Genomic DNA, 23112 nt, shown 5'->3' with positions numbered 1-23112 from the left:
TCAATTAAATGCTTTATTGTTTAGTTTTTTTTCCACTATATATATATATATATATATATATATATATATATATATATATATATATATATATATATATATATATATATATATATATATATATATATATATATATATATATATATATATATATATATATATATATATATATATAAACAACATAATCTGTTAGTCATATAATACTCACGAGAGTGCAAATACAGTCTGGAGTGCAACATAATCTGTAAGTTTTTTTCTTATTTTTTTAATCTCATTTATTTTATATTTTTACATAATTCAAATTAGATAAATATCTGTGTAGAACTAGGTTTATGTGATTTTAGTCATGTAAGGTTGTAGAACATTGTATATGAGTGTCATCATTATAATTATTATTTTTTAATTAAATCTTAAAAACTCTTAAATTTTACTTTAATATTATATTCAAAGATAACCTACAATGTATTTATTTCAAAAATATATTTTTTTAGAAAAGTAATATTAATGTTGTTTTAATTTTTTGTACTTCGTAAGATGGTTTGGAAAATTGGATGGTCATTACAAATTTGTGATATTTGTGTAAATGGGTTTTGTCCATAAATCATATTTTTGTGAATATTTGTACACTTTCAGTATCATTTGTATTAAAAATTGTTCAATAATTTTTTTTTTTTTGGTTTATAACCACCGGTTTAGTCCGGTTCGGGGGAACAGCTCTGGCCTCAAGTGGGTCAAGCCCCCTCCCGATCGCAGTTGAATTGTTCAATAATTTGTCTACATTTCTTTTGGATATTTTGTATTCATGTTTGTTAATGTTTCTTTATGGGCTAATGTGTATTCGATCACTAATTAAAATAGGTGAATTGTATAAACCGAGGGAAAAATGAATATATTAGAACATTGGGTTTACTTTTCCTTTGAAGTCCTTCAATGGGAAGCTTTTGATCCAAATCGCAATAGATGGATGCACTTGCCTAAAATAAATTCTGAAAAACTTCAAGTTTTTGAGTCATTGGCTGTTTGTACAGAGTTTCTAGTGTTTGGAATTGAATTAATGGATCTTATCATTTATAAGTATAGCCTTTTGACTAGTACATGGTTAGTTGAAAAAATGTTGCATACTCCTAGACGCATGTTTGGGTGAAAATGGCATAATAGCTTGTGTTGTTGATGCTGGTGGAAACACCTTGAATTATGCTGAACTTTATAACTCTAACACTGGAAAATGGTAGACTCTTCCTAAAATGAATACGGCTAGAAAAATGTGTTCAAGTGTATTTATGGATGGAAAATTTTATGTCATGGGTGGGATTGGAGCATACCATAAAACACATCTTACACGTGGTGAAGAGTTTGATATGAAGACAAAAGAATGGCGGGTTATAGACAACATATTCCCGATACAAAATGCGTTGTTTGGAGCACCAATCATTTTTAGATCATTTCACTCATATGCGGTTGTAAAAAATGTAATGTATGCTGCTGATTATGCACAACAAAAAATAAAAAAGTTTGATAAAGACAACCCACTCATGAGTTACCATTGGAATATTTCCCAATCATGACACCTCAATGGATGTTTGGGGGTTATCCATTCATTCATGACACTACATGATAGAAATTAGTTCTTGGGTGGCAGATGAAGGAGCACCACATTGGAAACTACTAGCTAAAAAGAAATCATGGAGCTTTGTACATAATTGTGCTGTGATGGGATGTTGATGTTGTTTTATGTTGTACGACTTTTATTTGTTTTGATTCTTTTATTGTTTCAATTTAGACTATAACATTATTGGTTGATAAATTTTGATTTGTGTCGTTATTTATTTTTATTTCCTATTTTTTTATTAATTTTATATTTTCTATTGAAATGAAAGATATAAAACTTAATGGAAAAGAGTTAATAACTATTATTAAATTTTTTAATCTGATTATCAAAGTCTCTCATTCATCGCCATTCTTATAACATATTAAGTGGGATTATCTTATAACATATCTAAGTAAAACAAATAAGTTTTTATGTGATATCCTTCTAAAAGCATATTTAAGGAAGCATATTTAAGGAACAACAATGTAACACAAGCAAATAAATTGTTGAACTAGCTTAGATAAGCTAACGCATCTTCCATTTAATAGTGGTTAATTTTTTCAATAATTATTAAATCAACCAAAAAAGGGAAAAACTAGAAGAAGAAAAATTATACAAATCTTAATTTAAACTCAACTCGTCGGCGGGGATTATAACTTATGACCCCGACTACCATTGTACGCGCCTTAAGCTGAGGGACTCACTTGCTATTTCACTTGTCCATGTGGAAAGTACCAACCAACAAAACCACCCTTGGTCGCATGGATCGTCGATTGGGCGAGGGGCGCACGAAAAGGAAAAGTGTTATAAACACTTTGTCCTTAATTTAACATAAAACTCTCGTGCTTGAGAGACTATGTAGTGTCCTTTTTGGCAAAAGTCCTAGATTGGGGTGTCCATCGCCAAACACATGGGCCGTTCGGACGAAATCTAATAGAGTCGCCCATGTTGTTTGTCTTACGTGGAAGCTAAGTAAGAGAAAGTCCTTGTTGACTCTGGAAATATAGTCGGTCAATAATCTCCTTAATAAAGGAGACCGCGTCCGGGGGGCATAAAACCTAGTTCTCGAAAGACTCCTATAAATACATTATCCCTCAAGGTGTTAAGAGAGCTCCCATGTGATACACACTTATAACTATCCAACATTACTTAGAGATAATTTCAACGAGTTAAAGAGTATCCATAATAAAATCATATACTACACAAATATTAAATTCTTTGCATAAAGCGTGTTATTAGACTCAAATGAGTTTTCAATGAAAAAGCAAAATTTCAAAACAAAATTACATATTTAGACTAAGAAAGACTTTAAATTTAAATTGAAATAACCTGATATTGAAATTGAAATTTATGTTACGCATGTTTTAGGAACATTGTATACTTATAGAGTACATGCTGACAATAAACTCTACAAGCTTGAATTCATTGTGTCCATTGTTTTGTTGACAAAGATGGAATTGACAATGTATTTTACTTGTTGACGAAGAAACACTAATATTACAAGCTCAAAGCCCATACTAAAAAGTTATAGCATCCAAGAAGTCATATAATGTCATTTAATTTGATTTGATTTACACACAAAAAATCAAACAAAAAATAACATTAACACGCAAAAAACGAAAGCAAATAGGAAATTAAAGATTACATGTAACGTGGATTGAGTATCGAGGTGATTCTTGTTGTGATAATGGGAGAATAAGGAAGGAAATTTATCCAGTGGATTTATTGGTCAATTAAAGGTAGTCAAAAGTACAATTTTTAAAATAAAATAAAAATAGATTTTTGGTGGTAAGAAATTAGAAAACACCAAGAAATAAAACTTTTTATCCGTCAAAAATCTAACCGAAGGGATAGCTCAAAAGCTTGTTTTTTAAAATAAAAATAAAATACATTTTCTTTCGATTAGACTATTTACCAATGGATAATACCGTCAAAATTTTGTTTGAAATTTAAAAAATTTACCACATCTTGTTTTTACATCGGTGGAATATTTGATCGGTATGATATTTTGTTAACAAACATGTATTATGTTGTAGAGGTATAGTAAAAAAATGTTGTAGTAAATCTTAAGTATTATAAACATTATAGAGTTAGTAAAACTAGGTCCGCAAATATTTTTATACGAAATAGTATGTGTTTTATTTTTAGTTTTTACTTACAACTTTTTATTATCCTTTTAGTGCGCAAATGGAAAAGTAATGTTATAAGAAAAAAATCTCTTGTATTCTCAAGCTATCTACCATATAAGAAATATAATGGCTCTAGTTAAGTTCAAATTATCCCAATGCTAAATTTTAACACTTATGCAAAATACTGGTTTTTTTTTGTCTTTATACACATATGATATCACTTTTATTATTAAAATAATGTTTTGCCATTTTAATATACCACAATGAAGTTTTAGAGATTTTACTAGTGTGATTCCCGTGCGTTCGCACGGGTGTCATACCCCAAATTTGTCCTACCCCTTTACTTCTAACTGGCTTAGGCTTTGCATTCATGTACATACATCATCTAGGTCATAATCCACATGCATGCATCCATACCATGGGTACTATTCAAAGGCTAGCAAGAAAAGGCTCCATTGCAAAGAAATTTGATCAGAGAATGAGGAAACTGAGGTATAACCATGTGGCTCTATGTTCATTGAAGTCCTCCTGGATTGGGGTGTCTCTCTGCTTCAAATCAGGGCATTGATTAAAGGGTACAAGCTTGCAAATCATCCGGTTCTTTAAATCAGGGTTTCTTTGACCAAAGTCAACCAGTTGACTTTCTGGTCAACATTTAATCAGAAGTGGCTTCTATGTGTGGAAAAATTCTCATACTGACTGTGTGGAGGTGTTTGTTTGACTGGATGTGGGTGAAAGAGACTTAATCGGGAATTTCGTCAATAGTCGGAAAAATCGGGACGGTCGACTTTTGGGTCAAAATCGAGAAAATTATTCAAATATTGACTTCTGGTGGAAAATCGGTCAAGAAAAGTCAAAGAATGAATAAAATCGGGAGTTTGACAAAAAGTTGCAAAAATAGAAAAATAACAAAAATAGAAAGTTTCCAACACTTAGAAAATTTTTGGAGCTTTAAATCTTGATGAGCAGTCCACTTCAGCACTGAATTACACGTGACAAATGGTATTTTTTGAGGAAAAGTCCAACATCAAAGTTGTTCCTCTCATGGAGGAGAACAACTTTGTAGTTGGACACTTTTTCATTTGAAGCTTGTATGAAGAGTTAAAGTGGTGTGAAGTTTCTGGAAACTCATTTGAACCAAGTCACGATCCAAGTCACAATCCAGGTCACAAGTCAGGTCATGACCTGGCATTTTAACAAACACATGGCATGCCAAATCTCCAGCCATTTTTAGAGCTCTACAGAAGTACCATGAATGCAAACTTGGTATCATTCTCTTCTTTGCCATCTCCTCTATCCAATGAAACAAGAATTGGAATAATTGAACAAATATTGAGTGAGATGCAAGCTTTCAAAGTCATGCCCTCACACTGGCCAGAATGCAGCATCAGGCAGGCCAAGTTCCAGGTCATGCGCAAGGCATTTCTACAAACACATGGTAGGCTGAATTCAAGTTCAATTTTCTCTCTCCACAAGTCTCCATTTTGAACAACATTAGTGTCAAACTACTCCTTGCTATGCTTTCTTTCCAACGAATCCAAGATCACTAAGGGTGGACACGTAATAAGCAAGGTAGAGGCATTCAAAGTCACCCCTCTACCAAGCTGCGTGTTGGCTAGCATTAAGGGCAAGGCTAAAGCGCGTGAAATTTCAGTGATGATGCTATGAGTTTGAAGCTAGATTTCTCATCCTTCCAAGCTTCATTTCACAAATTCTCCAACACCAATTCTTATCCATTCCATGTCCTCTTTACACTGAGTATAAGCTTGAATCAATTGGTGACCTGCAGAAGGAAATCTACGCACACGAAGTAGTCTACTTGGGCATGATGAACTGGCAAAGCATACTACAAACCTCCATGCACATGACTGTCTCGTAAAGGATGCTCCAAAACTTACCACATTGACTCACTATACCCATGCACACGATGACTCTCCATGCAACAACACTCACCATAACACAATGCACCGCACCACACCTTAACCCACAACCTCATATAAAAGCTAAGCTCCCTTCACAAAATAACACACACACTTCATTTTCCAGATTTTTCACACTTCATTCTTTCTCTCATCACTCTCTCATCACTCTCTCTCCATTCCCATTCTCTCTCGCCTCTCATCCCTTTCTCTCTCCACCATAACCAATATAACAAACTCACAAAACCACCGTAACCTCTCTCCACCAACAACCACAACAAACTTTCACAACCTCCACCTTCATCATCTACAATCTTCAACTACTACGCTCCGCCATGACATCACCGTCCACCACATGAACCACAGCATCATCACCATCTCGTTCCGCTGCTCATAATGCCGTAATCATCATCCTCGTATCTCAAAGCTCAGTGCTAGTCGGATCTGGTTTTCGCCTTCAAGATTCAAGAGAAGGCTGAGTTTGCTTCTCAGTTATTGGTGGAGAATCACACGCGCGTTCGGATCGAGAAGCTAGAAGCAGGAAGTTATCTTCGACTCTGATTCAAGATTAGAACAAGTAAGCACCTAATCTTTCTCAGCATGTTAGAATTACGCGATGGATCACGTGGCTTTGTATGCGTCGGTGAACGTTTGATGTTAATTTAGTGTTGAACATTTTTGCGCTTGATTCATGTTCTTGAAGGTTGTGAATGTATGTGAAGCTCCGCGTGTCATAAGGATTTTACTGTTGTAAGTAGTCTTGGGACTGCGTTCGGTTTGCATGCTAGAGCGAGTATTAATAGAAACCGATAGCGGATTCGAGCTCAGGGGAGAAATTCGGGCGGAACGATATAGAATTTAGCGTTTCCCGGGCATTCTGAGGTTGCTCCGGTGGTGGAGATGCCGGAGAAGACGACCGGAACAGTGGTTCCGGCGTCTGAAGTTGTTTCATGGCCATTTTCAGTCCGTTCACGTGGCAGTAGGCCATTGGTTCGTTTCCCATAAGTTTGAGACTTTGTATTTTATTTAATCATTGGCTTGATGTGCTGGCATGATGTGATTGGCTGGAGCTTTGTTTTGTCCTGTAGCGTTTTAAGTAGAAGTGACCAATTGATATTAATGCTGTATATTCTCGTGTCACATTCTATTAATCATAAACCATAATAAGAGAATAATACATGCTGAGCAATAATAAAAAGAACAAGTGAATTGAAAGTGGAAATAAGTGGCTTGTGTGGTTGGGCCGCGAGATCTTTGGGCTTATGAGCATTTCTGATAACACCCCTACTTTGATAATGTGCACACTCCCTCGATGGACTGGGCCCTAGCGCCCTTGTTTCTCACACCCCCCTGTTTAGGCCCAGAATTGCTGTTAATTGATTTTAGTTCATTAAAAAAACTGCTAACACACCCCTAGGTAGTCTGAACTTCTTTTCCCGTGTAAACTTTCGTTTCTTTTGCTTTTTACTCATAACTCATTTTGACTCAAATAAAAATACATAAAAAAATTGCTCTTAGATTTTTAGGTTGACTAAATAATTGCCTTGATTTTTGTTAATTTTTCTTAGTTGTTTTAATCCTTTTAATAAGTCCTTTTTTCACAATATGTTTGATATTCTTTGTTTTAATATTTCCTAGTGAATAATTCTCTAATAGACTTAGGTATTAATTTGTAGTCTCGATTTTTTGTATAGAATTAATGGATGTATGTGTGCTTGTGAATATCGTTTGTTTGCTATAGTTCTCAATTTTATTTGTCGCATATTGATTTTCTTTTACCTATTCCATGTATAGTTTTTGTTGTTAATAATTGTGTAGTTTATCATTTTAGTCCCCTTGTGTAGACAACTTAGATTAGAATTTAGGATTAGTTCCCTATTGCATTCTTTTTCTTTTCAACTTTTAAAATACTTAATAAATATCGATGAAGGTCATACCGTTACTATATTTCATAGTAGGAAAGAAATGATTGGGGTGTAGGCCCCGATGTATGTTCTTTCCTACTTAGCGGAGAAGAAATGGTTGAAGTGTGAAGCTTCGACGTATTTCTTAACCGTTGTTTAGAGAAACGATCGTGGTGTAGGCCTCGATGTGCATTCTCTAAATATTCACAAAAAACTCTTTTTGTATCTCTTTTACTTAGCGGAGAAGAAATGATTGAGGTGTGAAGCCTCGATGTATTTCTTAACCGTTATTTAGAGAAACGATTGTGGCGTAGGCCTCGATGTGCGTTCTCTAAATATTCAAAGAACAAACAAAATCTTTTTGGTATGATCTAAGTCACAAATTAAAATCCCCATAAAAAAAAACACCAACCAAAAACACTTCAAAAAACCTAATAAATGTTCAGACTTAAAACAAAAGTGAGGAAGTGATGCGAGACCTTGTAGTGGGTTCTCGTCATCATGGAATTACCCTTAAAAGATACAAACCAATCTCTTTTTCTCCTTTCTAAGGGCAAGTTATCTCCGCTCCATTGCATCCTAGGTTGTCCCCTTGTGCAAGAGCGTGAGCGTTAACGCCGCCCAACTAAAAAACACAAAAACAAACAGAAAATCTTTAGCCGAGCTACGGTAACTCTGATTCCTGAAAAGGATACGTAGGCAGCGGGGTAGGGCCCGTGCGAGTACAATTCTTTATTTTCCCTACATTTTGCATTCATTTCGCATTTAGACATAGACATAGTTATACACCCTTTAGATAGAAACAAACATAGGTGGATACCATCGAGTACGATGGGCGCGAGGGGTGCTAATACCTTCCCCTTGCGTAACCGACTCCCGTACCTTGATTCTCTGGTCGCAAGACCCTGTTCTTTCCTTTGTTAGGTTATCTGATATTCCTTTCCCTTATGGGATAAATATATTGGTGGCGACTCTGTTCATTTTTCGCGAGCGTGCGACAGCTGGCGACTCTGCTGGGGATGTTGCTAGACCTGTTGCTGGTCCATCCTTAGTGAGTCGATCCTAGCCTGCGTTTGTTTGTTTATTTACTGGGTGTTTATTTGCTTTTATGTCTATACCTTGTATATATGCTTGCTTGTTTATTTTTCTGCTTGCATATCATGTTTATTTCTGTTTGCACATCATGCATATGGATTATATTCTGTGTTCCTTGGGGTCTTCTGTTCTGTTTTGCAGGTTGGGTGGGATTGTTCTATGAGGTAAAAGGCCCAATACCCAGGCCATGAGTGATACCTTAGGAACTAGGAATAGAGTGGCCATGACGGACAGAAGACGTATGTCTGATTGATCCGATCATGTATCCACGGGCAGAGCTTGGTTGAAAGAGGCAATATCGTATGATTACGCCTACTTTCAATCCTCTGTTGGCTTTTTTGACCTACCTTGACCTAGACTACACCCGTGAGTGGGGAGGGATATACATGACAGGTACCGTTGGTGACCGTTCTGTTCTGCTGATGACTTGTGTTCTCATGGTTTCATTGTGCCTATGCCGGACCTTTGATCCTGCAACGTCCGATCTTATCCAGAGGCAACACACACTTCTCCTATGTGGGGAAACTTCCATTGCATCATTTACATCATGGCATATTTACCTTCCAAAAAAAAAAAAAAGAGAAAAGAAAAGAAAGAAAAGATGTAGTAAAAAAAAAAAAGAAAAAAAAAGAAGAAAAATAGTATTATTTCTCATATGCATGCCATTTTTCAGGGTATCCGAGGTTATTACTTTTCATCCAGGATGGCTAACAACGTGACCGCTACCAGAGAAGCTACAAGGCGTACTCACACTTACAGTTTCCATCGCGAAGGTTTGGTTCAGTTGGGGCAATTGGGTGGATTGATCACTGGTCATAATAAAACTGTGTTCACTGAGAATTATGGAAACATCTTGACCCTTTTGGACTCACACGTCGACGAATGGGGTTTATCTACTCTTCTCCAGTTCTATGATCCTGACTTGCGTTGTTTCACCTTCTCAGGCTATCAGTTGGCTCCCACTCTCGAGGAGTACTCTCACTTTCTCAATATCAAGATTCAACACAAGGTTCCTTTCGTGTGTGTCCCAGAGAAACCTGATTTGAACAACATTGCCAACGCTCTTTATTTGAGCATAGAAGACGTCCTTGGGAATTGGAAGAAGAATGGTAACACCCATGGTTTCTATATGAGTTTCTTGGTTGAGAGGGCCCAAGAGTTGGCTAACAAAAAGATGTGGGAGGCCTTCAACGCCCTTCTGGCCGTTTTGATTTATGGGATCGTGATGTTCCCTAACATTCACAAGTTCGTTGATCTGGCTGCTATATGTCTTTTTGTGGAGAAGAATCCGGTCCCTACTTTGCTAGCCGATACGTACTATTCTGTTCACTCTCGATATGGGAAAGGAGGAGCCATAAGAAATTGTTTGCCGTTGTTATACACCTGGTTTAAGTCCCACCTGCCTACAAGTGGTCCTTTCATTACTTCTACTCAGAAATGGCCTCAAAGGATCATGGGGCTTACCGGAAATGACATTGTCTGGTGTCCTACTGGGATGGACGTAGAGAAGGTTATAACTAGTTGTGGTGCTTTTGGCAATGTTCCCCTCATGGGAACAAAAGGTGTTATCAATTATAATCCTAAGCTAGCGCTGCGTCAATTGGGTTTTGCACTTGAAAACAAGCCTTCGGACAAAGAGATATTTGAATCCGTTTGCTTTGAGAAGGGAACCGATCTAAAAGGTTTAGAAAAAGTGGTGAGTGCCTGGAATGACATCCATACGAGTGATCAGATTTCTCTAGGTGAAAAGAATGCCGTTGCCAAACAAGCCTACACGGATTGGGTTGAAAATAGAGTTAAAGATCGCCTGTTGCCTTTCCCGAAGGTTAACCCATTGTACGAGCAGCCACCTAAGATTCCAATTGCCACTGTACCTGCTGAGAATCGTATCCAGGTAGATATGGAATGCACCCAATTGCACGAAAAGAAGTCAGATGCGCAACCGAAACATTGTCTTGTGGACCAGAAAAGAGTTGAGTTGACACACGAAGCCAAAATGCTGAAGGGAGGATCTTCCAGAGTTCAAAAGAGGGCTAGAACGGAAAAAGGTGAAAGAGACACTACTGTTATTGTTGAGGATCACCAGAAGATCCTAAAAAGGGCCATGAAAGAGGCAGAAGAGAAACTCAAGCGAGAGTACCGAGAAGACTTGAAAGCTTATAAGCTCAAGATAGAAAGGGATGCTAGAGTTGAAGTGAAGAATCTGAAAAAGAAACTGGAAGAAGAGACCACTAAAAGAATGGCAATTGAGACTCAACTGAAAGGAAGTCACCTCCGTAATACTCGACTAACAGAAGAAAATGCCAAGCTCAGAGATCGAATGATGGAGGACATATCTGAGAAGGATTATCTCCCAGAATGCAAAGGATGTGACGAACTCAGGGAGTGCTGCAAGAAGCTAGATGGGCATTTGTTTCGCAAAGATGAGGTGATTCAAAGCCTTCTTAAAGGAAGAGATCGAGAAGCAACCAAGAAACTGTTTGATGAAACTAAGAAGTGGAGCGACGAGCACTTCAGACAAGGAGGACCTCTGTTTTATATTCAGATGGATTGATGTTTGAGTCTGTATGTTTCGACCACCACCAGACTTGTTGGATGGGGTCTTTTATTTCCCTTGCTGAACTATCTTGTCAATGTATGGCTTGCCCAAGTTTAAAATTCTTGTTATGAATAAAAAGAACTAGTTTCTCTTGATACTTATCTTTTGTCACATTGTTAGCTATTCTGGATCAATATTAAATCTTGGATACTCTGAAAATGGCACATCACGTCATACGCACACATGCACTCATACATTCACATTATCACATTGCATTTTTCAGGTTATTGTACAAGAAACTAATTGGGGTCCCTTTCAGCAACAGATTTCTTTTCCGACGACGAAGCTGACTTTCTTACATCCTTACCGCACCAGGAGTAACGAGAGAATCATGGAACAATTTGAACAGAATCAAGCTGCCCTCCGTAGGGATATGGATGTTATGGGGGAAAGAATGGCCCAACTTATGGAGACTCTCCATGCCGTCGTTCAAGGACAGGATGAACTCAGAAAGAGCGTCGCTAGTTTGGTCAAAGATACTCCTACCAATTCTGCTGACGGAGGGGTGAAAACTAAAGAGACTCCTATTAATGAGACACTGAAAGTAGTGGACGACCACCATGAGGTTATTGATCTTGAACATGATCTTACTGCTGAGTTGACTGAGACTGCTAAGATGTACCAAGCTCTTGAAGAACGTCTTAAGGCTGTTGAGGTTGCTAAAACTTCGAGTTTCGACACTGCTGCTATGTGCTTGGTACCTGGGATTGTTATTCCCCCGAAGTTCAAAGTGCCAGATTTTGATAAATACAAGGGAGTCACCTGTCCAGAGACTCACATTCGTTCCTACTGCCGTAAGATGGCTGCTCATGCTGAGAACGAGCCTCTGCTGATGCATTTCTTTCAGGATAGTCTCACTGGAGCCCCGTTGGAATGGTACATGAAACTTGAGAGGTCTAATGTCAGTACTTGGGGACAACTTGTCGACGCCTTCTTGAAACAATACCACTACAATACTGCTATGGCTCCCAGCCGTGCCCAGCTACAAAATATGTCACAGAAATCTGAAGAGTCTTTTAAAGAATACGCCCAGAGGTGGCGTGAACTTGCGTCCCGTGTCCAACCTCCTCTTTTGGACCGCGAGTTGATTGATCTGTTTATGGGGACTCTAAAAGGGCCGTATCTTCAGCACATGGTTAGTAATACTTCTCCTTCCTTTTCGGATGTGGTCATCATTGGTGAGAGGGTTGAGAACTGTGTCAAAGCTGGTACCATTCAAGGTGTTACTAATCCTAGCAACTCAAGTGGTAATGGTAAGAAGCCGTATTCTGGGTTTGTGAAGAAGAAGGAAGGTGAGACTAGCACTGCCTCTGTTGACCAAGGTCGAGCTCCTGCATATTCTGCTGTTCCACCTCCTTATTATCCGATGCCTTATGCTGTTCCAGGTCCGTATGTCCCTCAAGCATATGCTGCTGCTCTTCCACAACCATGGATGGCACCCCAACAGCCTTTCGTACCACAACAACAAGCTGCTGTTTCTCAGAATCGCCAACAGAATCCTAGGCCTCAAGGTCAAAGAGGTCCACAGAGGCAAAGATACCCTGACAGGCGTATAGATCCGGTTCCAATGTCGTATGCTCAGCTTCTTCCCCAATTACTTGCTGGTCAATTAGTGCAACTCCGCGAAATGGGTCCTCCACCTGACCCTCTTCCTCCTGGGTATGATGCGAATGCTCATTGTGAATTTCATTCTGGGGCTCCCGGCCACACAATTGAGAAATGCAGGGCATTCAAGTGGAAAGTCCAGGATCTTCTCGATGACAAGCTCATCTCGTTCACTCCTACTGGTCCTAATGTGCAGAATAATCCTATGCCTCCTCATGCCGGTGCGACCAATGCTATTGAGTTATGTGATGATCAGATCCTAGTGAGTGATGTTAATGAGGTAAGGATGCCGCTAGCAGTTGTCAGAGAGTATCTTGAGCAACAAAAGGTTTTGTGTGAACTACATGATTACTGTTTGCAATGTTCTTCTAACCCTGAGGAATGCACTAGGTTGAAAGAAGAAATTCAGAAACTAATGGATGAAGGTGTTCTTAGAGTGGAAAGGGTCGTTCCTGTCGAAGATGTGGCTACTCTAGAGATACCTTACCATCCTGCTGAGGTGTCAAAGAATCAGAGTACTCCTTTGATCATTCGTGCTCCGAGTACTCCCTTGGTCATTCAAGCTCCGAGGACTCCATTGGTTATTCAGGTTCCAAATGTTCCTTCGACTCCTTCAACCTCGTCTATTGTTCCCTCTCCTGTGAATGATTCTAAGGCTGTTCCTTGGAGTTATAATGCCGTGTATATTCGAGGGAAGAAATATGATTGTCCTCCGGTGGGTAATTCGAGCATCACTAATATTACTGGCACTAGTGGCATTACCCGTAGTGGTCGGATCTTTGCTGCCCCTCCTCCACTTCCTAAAGAGACCAATAAAGAGGCTAGTACACAAGCAAAAGGAAAGCAAGTTGCTGTTGATCCTCCTGTAACACGTAATGCACAAGATGCCGAGCAACTCTTGAAGATCATTAAGAAAAGTGATTACAAAGTGATTGACCAACTTGATCAGACCCAAGCCAAGATCTCCATCTTGTCTCTCTTGGTGCATTCCGAAGCCCATCGTGATGCTCTGATGAAAGTCCTGGCTTCCGCTCACGTAACTCAAGACATTACCGTGCCTCAGTTTGAAGGGGTTGTGACCAACATTGCTGCCGGTAATTGTTTGGGTTTTTCTGATGATGAGCTTCCACCTGAGGGTAGAGCACACAACAAAGCGTTGCATATCTCCGTCAAGTGTCTGGATGCTGTGTTGTCTCGAGTTCTGATTGATACCGGTTCTTCTCTTAATGTGATGCCCAAGACCACTTTGTTTAAGCTGAGTATGGATGTAATTATGATGAGACCATGCACTATGAGTGTCAGAGCGTTTGATGGCTCCAGAAGGTCCGTAGAAGGGGAAATTGATCTGCCTGTTTTGATTGGCCCTCACATGTTCTATATTGCCTTCTATGTCATGGATATAAGTCCTTCATACACTTGCCTCTTGGGTCGTCCTTGGATCCATGCTGCTGGGGCTGTGACATCTACCCTCCATCAGTGTTTGAAATTTGTTGTGAATGACAAGATTGTTGTGATCACTGGTGAAGAGGATTTGATCGTCAATAATCTGGCGTCATACCGTTATGTTGAAGTGGAGGGAGAGATACAAGAGACACCTTTTCAGGCCTTAGAGATTGTGTCGGTTGATAAACTCCCCGTGGTTGAAAATAAGAAAGAACTCGGAGCACCCCTCTCGTCTCTGAATGATGCTAAGGCCTTCTTAGAAGCTGGTACTCCCCATAGTGCCTGGGGCAAGCTGATTGATGTTCATGAGAAGCGAGACAAGTATGGCCTTGGGTATCAACCATCTTCCTCTACTCAGCTCAGCATAATTCCTGGAAAGAAGGTGATTCCCCCCATTTCTCAAGTGTTCGTCAGTGCAAGCACCAGTTCTGGAAGCCAGGTTCTCGCCGTGGATGATGATGATGAAGAAGATCTCTCCAGATTCATTTGCCATGCTGCGCCTGGACAGGAGCTCAACAATTGGACTATCTTGGACGTCCCCAGAGTCACTTTTATGGAGATGTAATTTTCTTGTTTCGATAAGTCATATGCTTCGCCCTAAGCATTTTGACCGCTTGTATAAAGAAGGGCCCCCATGTTGTTTCAATTTGTTTAATATTGAATGAAAATCATATCTTCGCATGCAATTACTGTTCCATTTCTTTCATTTTTGTTTTTACTTTGAAAAACTTTTTCAAAAAATGGCAAAGCTTTTTCTTTCTCTTTTATGTGTTGCATTCTAAGGCATAAATCATCCATCGTGCAGATCTGGCTCGAATTCCATCAAAAATGATAATGTTACAGTTCCACGTCTTAATATCCTTGAGAATCCAATTGACCAAGCTGATGAGGATAGTGGGGAAGATTGTGAAGTCCCCGAGGAATTGGCAAGACTTTTGAGACAAGAAGAGAAATCTATTCAGCCACATCAGGAAGCCATAGAAATCATCAACCTCGGTACAGAAGAAGCAAAGAGAGAAGTCAAGATAGGCGCCGCTTTGGAAAGTGATGTAAAAAGAAGGTTGATTGAGTTGCTTCGAGAGTATGTTGATATCTTCGCCTGGTCATATGAAGACATGCCTGGTTTAGACACGGATATAGTTATGCACAGGCTACCTCTCAAACCAGAATGTCCGCCGGTAAAACAAAAACCACGGAGAACTCGACCTGATATGGCTTTGAAAATCAAGGAAGAAGTTGAAAAACAGTTGAAGGCTGGTTTCTTATCTGTGTGTGAATATCCTCCTTGGATTGCAAACATAGTACCCGTTCCTAAGAAGGACGGAAAGGTACGCATGTGTGTCGACTACCGAGATTTGAATAGGGCAAGTCCGAAGGATGATTTCCCTCTGCCTCATATTGATGTGCTAGTCGACAACACTGCTCAGTATTCGGTATTCTCCTTCATGGACGGTTTTTCTGGCTATAATCAAATAAAAATGGCTCCCGAAGATATGACCAAGACTACTTTTACCACTCCGTGGGGTACGTATTGTTATAAAGTGATGCCTTTTGGTCTTAAGAATGCCGGTGCAACATATCAACGAGCGATGGTGACTCTCTTCCATGACATGATCCATAAAGAGATTGAGGTGTACGTCGATGATATGATTGCAAAATCCCAAACTGAGGAGGAACACTTGGTATATCTTGAGAAACTGTTTGCTCGTTTGCGTAAATTCAAGTTGAGGCTTAATCCAAACAAGTGCACTTTCGGAGTGCGATCTGGGAAGTTACTTGGATTCATTGTGAGCCAACGAGGGATTGAGGTCGACCCTGATAAAGTAAGAGCAATACAGAATATGCCAGCACCAAAGAATGAAAAAGAGGTCCGAGGGTTCCTTGGGAGGTTGAATTACATAGCCAGGTTCATTTCTCATCTCACTGATACCTGTGAACCCATCTTCAAACTGCTGCGCAAGAATCAAGATATCCGTTGGGATAATCATTGTCAAGAAGCTTTTGAGAAGATTAAACAGTATCTCCAAGAGCCGCCAATTCTCATGCCTCCGGTTCCTGGGAGGCCGCTTCTTATGTACTTAACTGTGCTTGAAGGATCTATGGGGTGTGTGTTGGGCCAACATGACGAGTCTGGTCGAAAAGAGTGCGCCATTTATTACCTGAGCAAAAAGTTTACCGATTGTGAATCCCGCTACTCACTACTCGAGAAAACTTGCTGTGCTTTGGTATGGGCTGCTCGCCGACTGAGGCAGTATATGTTGACTCATACCACTCTATTGATCTCCAAAATGGACCCGATAAAGTACATCTTTGAAAAACCGGCTCTTACAGGAAGACTAGCCCGATGGCAAATGCTTTTATCAGAATACGACATCCAGTATGTCACACAGAAGGCCATCAAAGGAAGTGTCCTTGCAGATCATCTTGCTCATCAGCCATTAGAAGAGTATCAGTCGATGAAGTTTGACTTTCCTGATGAAGATATCATGAAACTGGATGATAATGAAGGACCCGAACCAGGGGAGCGATGGACTCTCACGTTCGATGGTGCATCAAATGCTATGGGCCATGGTATTGGGGCAGTTTTGACTTCTCCTAGTCAAACCCACATCCCTTTCACAGCTAGAATATGCTTTGATTGCACAAACAATGTCGCAGAATACGAAGCTTGCATAATGGGTCTCGAAGCGGCCATTGATATGAGGATCAAGATCCTTGAGGTTTATGGGGATTCTGCCCTGGTTATACATCAAGTAAGAGGTGATTGGGAAACACGACACCCCAATTTAGTTCCTTATAGGGACTATATCTTGGAGTTGTTGCCCGCTTTCGAGGAAATCACTTTCAATCACATCCCCCGAGAGGAAAATCAATTGGCAGATGCTTTGGCTACTTTGGCGGCTATGTTCAGAGTTAGCTCCCCTAAAGAAGTACCAGACATAACGATCCTCCGTTACAAGGAACCTGCCCATGTATTCCCTGCTCATTGTCTCACTACTGAAGATGTGTATGATGAAAAGCCATGGTATTACGACATCAAGAGGTATGTTGAGAAGCAAGAGTATCCCGAAGATGCTACGATTGGTGATAAGCGAACGCTTCGAAGGTTAGCATCCAAGTTCTTCTTGTCAGGAGACGTCCTGTACAAAAGAAACTATGATTCAGTTTTGCTCAGATGCGTGGATAGACACGAAGCAGAACTGATCATGCGGGAAATTCATGAAGGATCTTTTGGAACTCATTCCAGTGGACATTCTATGGCCAAAAAGATCTTGCGAGCAGGATATTACTGGATGACGATTGAAAGTGATTGTTATGTGTACGTGAAGAAATGTCACAAATGTCAAGTGTATGCTGACAGAATTCATGTTCCCCCGACTCCTCTGAATGTCCTGACATCACCTTGGCCCTTTGCTATGTGGGGCATAGATATGATTGGACGGATAGAGCCGCAAGCTTCAAATGGACACAGATTTATTCTTGTTGCCATCGACTACTTCACCAAATGGGTTGAAGCTGCTTCTTACAAGAACGTGACCAAGCAAGTCGTTACTCGCTTCATCAAGAAAGAGATCATATGCCGATATGGGATTCCAAACAAGATCATCACTGATAATGGGTCCAATCTTAATAACAGAATGATGGCAGAGTTGTGTGAAGAGTTCAAGATTGAACATCACAATTCATCACCCTATCGGCCAAAGATGAATGGCGCCGTCGAAGCTGCTAACAAGAATATAAAGAAGATTGTCCAGAAGATGGTTAGAACGTATAAAGATTGGCATGAGATGTTGCCATTTGCTTTGCATGGCTATAGAACTTCTGTTCGTACTTCAACTGGGGCAACTCCCTTCTCTCTTGTCTACGGCATGGAGGCTGTATTACCTGTCGAAGTGGAAATTCCTTCGTTGAGAGTCCTGATGGACGCCAAACTCGATGAAACAGAATGGGTTCAAACGAGGCTTGATCATCTCAATCTAATTGAGGAGAAACGCCTATCTGCTATCTGCCATGGCCAGTTGTACCAAAAGAGGATCAAGAAAGCGTATGACAAGAAGATTCGGCCTCGAGAATTCCACACAGGTGACCTAGTCGTAAGGAAGGTCTTGCCAATTCATACCGATCCAAGGGGCAAATGGACTCCCAACTATGAGGGACCATACATTGTGAAGAAAGCATTTTCAGGTGGGGCTTTAATCTTGACAAAGATGGATGGGGAAGACGTTCCGCTTCCAGTCAATTCAGACTCAGTCAAAAAATACTACGCATAAAAGACCCGCTAGGTCGACGTACCTAGGCAAAAATAAGGGCATCCCGGCAAACCAAAAAGGTTTGGGCAAAAATTAGGGATAAAACAAAAGAGAATAACCCGCTAAGTTGAAAACCCGAAAGGGCGACTTAGGCAAAAAGGGGTATCCCGCTGGATGGAAAACCCGAAAGGGCGATCCAGGCAAAAGTTAGGGATCAAAAGCGAGAGGCTGCAGTCTGAATATCCTTCACAAAGACCACTATACGCCCTTGGCAAAACGGACAGATCAATCCAACCGCTACCCTTCTGAAGCAAAGCATTGAGAGGATCAAGGATATGGGAACTGTAGCAATATCAGTTTTAGTGGAAATCCGAGCATTTCTCTTTGCCATTTCGCTCTTTGCGTTTGTATTTTCTTTTTCGCAACTACCTCATTTAGGAGCTGCTTCCGTGTACAGAAGCCTGTTCACAGGCACTCCATCAATGAAATAATCTTTTGATGCAAAAGCTTTCTTTCTTTCTTTTCATTTTACGCATGCGAGGTGTGATTTAATTCGTTATTAAACATTGCATTGAGAACATGGGGGGCAATAATCACAAAATCAAAACGAAACATGATGTTACGTAAACATAAAAGTGCTCGAAGGGGCACCATTTGCATCCAAACGTTGTTTTCTGTGCAGGTTGCAGGTTCTAGCCATCATCTTGACTCAGGACGTGTCACAAAGGTCATCATCATCCCGCATGAAAGTCCCAGAATATAATTCATCAGTACTGGTAAGCATGGAGCACATGAAAAGGTCCATATCCCCCTTCCATAGGGCAGACAAAGAATGGTCTCTCACAAGCTCGTGATTCCCCGAGCAGTATAGGATGTAAAGAAAGTCGAGCAAAGTCACTTCCTCCCCAACAGAGTTATGTTCTAATCCTCCACACAGTTGCCAATAATCTTTGGCACCATGAAGCTTCCAACGCCCACCCACAATGGCGTCTCAAGATCACAGGCAACGGACCCCAATGATCCTACTCTTCTGTTCCACCAGTGCCTTTATTTGGCACTCTCTGCATATAGAATCCATTGCATATAGCATTTGCATCCTCAAAAGCGTAACATATCCGTCAAAAGCGGAACATTATGCCATAGAAAAAGTCAAACATGCATACAAAGCATAAGTCAGATAATACAAATCAGTGCTAAATCAAGCCAATGGCGCCTCTCCACATAAAGTGTTGTCCATATAAATTCCAATTGATATCTGCTACTACATCGCAAATCTCCTCCGCCCACAGTGCCGATACTTGGGTTTCACCAATCCCCAATCCCCAGTAAGCCCATCTACCAAGTTTCTCAAACGCGCGTCTGTATCTCTCTTTGTGCTCGTCTGTATTCCTTCTGATGCTCGTCTGTGTCTCTTTTATACTCGTCTGTATCTCTTTTGATGCTCGTCTGTGTCTCTTTTATACTCGTCTGTATCTCTTTTGATGCTCGTCTGTGTCTCTTTTATACTCGTCTGTATCTCCTTTTGATGCTCGTCTGTGTCTCTTTTATACTCGTCTGTATCTCCTCTGATGCTCGTCTGTGTCTCTTTTATACTCGTCTGCACCTCTTTTGATGCTCGTCTGTGTCTCTTTTGTACTCGTCTGTATCTCCTTTGATGCTCGTCTGTATCTCCTTCGATGCTCGTCTGTATCTCTTTTGATGCTCGTCTGTATCTCTTTTGATGCTCGTATGTGTCATTCTTTTGTACTCGTCTGTACCTTCTTTTGATGCTCGTATGTGTCATCCTTTCAATACTCGTCTGTACCTCCTTTTGATGCTCGTCTGTATCTCCCTCAAAACAATTGTCTATGTCACCTTATCTTTCTGTCAAACCTGCTTCTCTCCCAATCATTTCCATGTAAATACCACCTTTTCCGAGAACCTTGTATCGGCACCATTACCACATCACCGGATACCACCATTCGAACCCATTACCCGTTGTAAATATTTCCATCAGAAAAACAAAAATCTCTTTCCCCAGCAGATATCAAACAAAAATAACACTCACGCTATCTTTTCTTCAGGACAAATTTCAGGTCTTGATATTTAACCTTCTTCTACCTTGAATGTTCGAAAGGCTAACGCCAATCTCACCTTCAGGTTTAAGACGATTAAATAGGGGCAGCTGTCATACCCCAAATTTGTCCTACCCCTTTACTTCTAACTGGCTTAGGCTTTGCATTCATGTACATACATCATCTAGGTCATAATCCACGTGCATGCATCCATACCATGGGTACTATTCAAAGGCTAGCAAGAAAAGGCTCCATTGCAAAGAAATTTGATCAGAGAATGAGGAAACTGAGGTATAACCATGTGGCTCTATGTTCATTGAAGTCCTCCTGGATTGGGGTGTCTCTCTGCTTCAAATCAGGGCATTGATTAAAGGGTACAAGCTTGCAAATCATCCGGTTCTTTAAATCAGGGTTTCTTTGACCAAAGTCAACCAGTTGACTTTCTGGTCAACATTTAATCAGAAGTGGCTTCTATGTGTGGAAAAATTCTCATACTGACTGTGTGGAGGTGTTTGTTTGACTGGATGTGGGTGAAAGAGACTTAATCGGGAATTTCGTCAATAGTCGGAAAAATCGGGACGGTCGACTTTTGGGTCAAAATCGAGAAAATTATTCAAATATTGACTTCTGGTGGAAAATCGGTCAAGAAAAGTCAAAGAATGAATAAAATCGGGAATTTGACAAAAAGTTGCAAAAATAGAAAAATAACAAAAATAGAAAGTTTCCAACACTTAGAAAATTTTTGGAGCTTTAAATCTTGATGAGCAGTCCACTTCAGCACTGAATTACACGTGACAAATGGTATTTTTTGAGGAAAAGTCCAACATCAAAGTTGTTCCTCTCATGGAGGAGAACAACTTTGTAGTTGGACACTTTTTCATTTGAAGCTTGTATGAAGAGTTAAAGTGGTGTGAAGTTTCTGGAAACTCATTTGAACCAAGTCACGATCCAAGTCACAATCCAGGTCACAAGTCAGGTCATGACCTGGCATTTTAACAAACACATGGCATGCCAAATCTCCAGCCATTTTTAGAGCTCTACAGAAGTACCATGAATGCAAACTTGGTATCATTCTCTTCTTTGCCATCTCCTCTATCCAATGAAACAAGAATTGGAATAATTGAACAAATATTGAGTGAGATGCAAGCTTTCAAAGTCATGCCCTCACACTGGCCAGAATGCAGCATCAGGCAGGCCAAGTTCCAGGTCATGCGCAAGGCATTTCTACAAACACATGGTAGGCTGAATTCAAGTTCAATTTTCTCTCTCCACAAGTCTCCATTTTGAACAACATTAGTGTCAAACTACTCCTTGCTATGCTTTCTTTCCAACGAATCCAAGATCACTAAGGGTGGACACGTAATAAGCAAGGTAGAGGCATTCAAAGTCACCCCTCTACCAAGCTGCGTGTTGGCTAGCATTAAGGGCAAGGCTAAAGCGCGTGAAATTTCAGTGATGATGCTATGAGTTTGAAGCTAGATTTCTCATCCTTCCAAGCTTCATTTCACAAATTCTCCAACACCAATTCTTATCCATTCCATGTCCTCTTTACACTGAGTATAAGCTTGAATCAATTGGTGACCTGCAGAAGGAAATCTACGCACACGAAGTAGTCTACTTGGGCATGATGAACTGGCAAAGCATACTACAAACCTCCATGCACATGACTGTCTCGTAAAGGATGCTCCAAAACTTACCACATTGACTCACTATACCCATGCACACGATGACTCTCCATGCAACAACACTCACCATAACACAATGCACCGCACCACACCTTAACCCACAACCTCATATAAAAGCTAAGCTCCCTTCACAAAATAACACACACACTTCATTTTCCAGATTTTTCACACTTCATTCTTTCTCTCATCACTCTCTCATCACTCTCTCTCCATTCCCATTCTCTCTCGCCTCTCATCCCTTTCTCTCTCCACCATAACCAATATAACAAACTCACAAAACCACCGTAACCTCTCTCCACCAACAACCACAACAAACTTTCACAACCTCCACCTTCATCATCTACAATCTTCAACTACTACGCTCCGCCATGACATCACCGTCCACCACATGAACCACAGCATCATCACCATCTCGTTCCGCTGCTCATAATGCCGTAATCATCATCCTCGTATCTCAAAGCTCAGTGCTAGTCGGATCTGGTTTTCGCCTTCAAGATTCAAGAGAAGGCTGAGTTTGCTTCTCAGTTATTGGTGGAGAATCACACGCGCGTTCGGATCGAGAAGCTAGAAGCAGGAAGTTATCTTCGACTCTGATTCAAGATTAGAACAAGTAAGCACCTAATCTTTCTCAGCATGTTAGAATTACGCGATGGATCACGTGGCTTTGTATGCGTCGGTGAACGTTTGATGTTAATTTAGTGTTGAACATTTTTGCGCTTGATTCATGTTCTTGAAGGTTGTGAATGTATGTGAAGCTCCGCGTGTCATAAGGATTTTACTGTTGTAAGTAGTCTTGGGACTGCGTTCGGTTTGCATGCTAGAGCGAGTATTAATAGAAACCGAT

At 40.3% G+C, this 23112-nt stretch overlaps 1 protein-coding gene and 1 pseudogene across 1 annotated transcript; both read left to right on the top strand.

The window, feature by feature from the left end:
* Nucleotides 1-827: 827 nt before the first annotated feature.
* On the top strand, nt 828-1719 carry LOC131660564 (F-box/kelch-repeat protein At1g74510-like; annotated as a pseudogene).
* A 7616-nt stretch (nt 1720-9335) lies between these two features.
* On the top strand, nt 9336-23055 carry LOC131660557 (uncharacterized). Its single transcript, XM_058929814.1, has 3 exons — nt 9336-9519; nt 9664-10697; nt 23005-23055. The coding sequence occupies exons 1-3, from the start codon at nt 9336-9338 to the stop codon at nt 23053-23055; spliced, it is 1269 nt and encodes a 422-aa protein (XP_058785797.1).
* Nucleotides 23056-23112: the final 57 nt, after the last annotated feature.

The sequence above is a fragment of the Vicia villosa genome, linkage group LG1 (assembly GCF_029867415.1).
Source record: "Vicia villosa cultivar HV-30 ecotype Madison, WI linkage group LG1, Vvil1.0, whole genome shotgun sequence".
Taxonomy (NCBI): Eukaryota; Viridiplantae; Streptophyta; class Magnoliopsida; order Fabales; family Fabaceae; genus Vicia; species Vicia villosa.
The sequence above is the reverse complement of the archived record's forward strand: the minus strand, read 5'-3'. Positions and strand labels throughout refer to the sequence as shown.

Excerpts from the sequence above, each read along its gene's own strand:
- LOC131660557 (XM_058929814.1), top strand. The coding sequence starts at position 9,336 with ATGGCTAACAACGTGACCGCTACCAGAGAAGCTACAAGGCGTACTCAC. Across the intron at positions 9,520-9,663 it reads CTCACACGTCGACGAATGGG|AGAAACCTGATTTGAACAAC; the intron begins GTTTATCTACTC and ends TGTGTGTCCCAG. Across the intron at positions 10,698-23,004 it reads AAGGTGAAAGAGACACTACT|GTTGTGAATGTATGTGAAGC; the intron begins GTTATTGTTGAG and ends ATGTTCTTGAAG.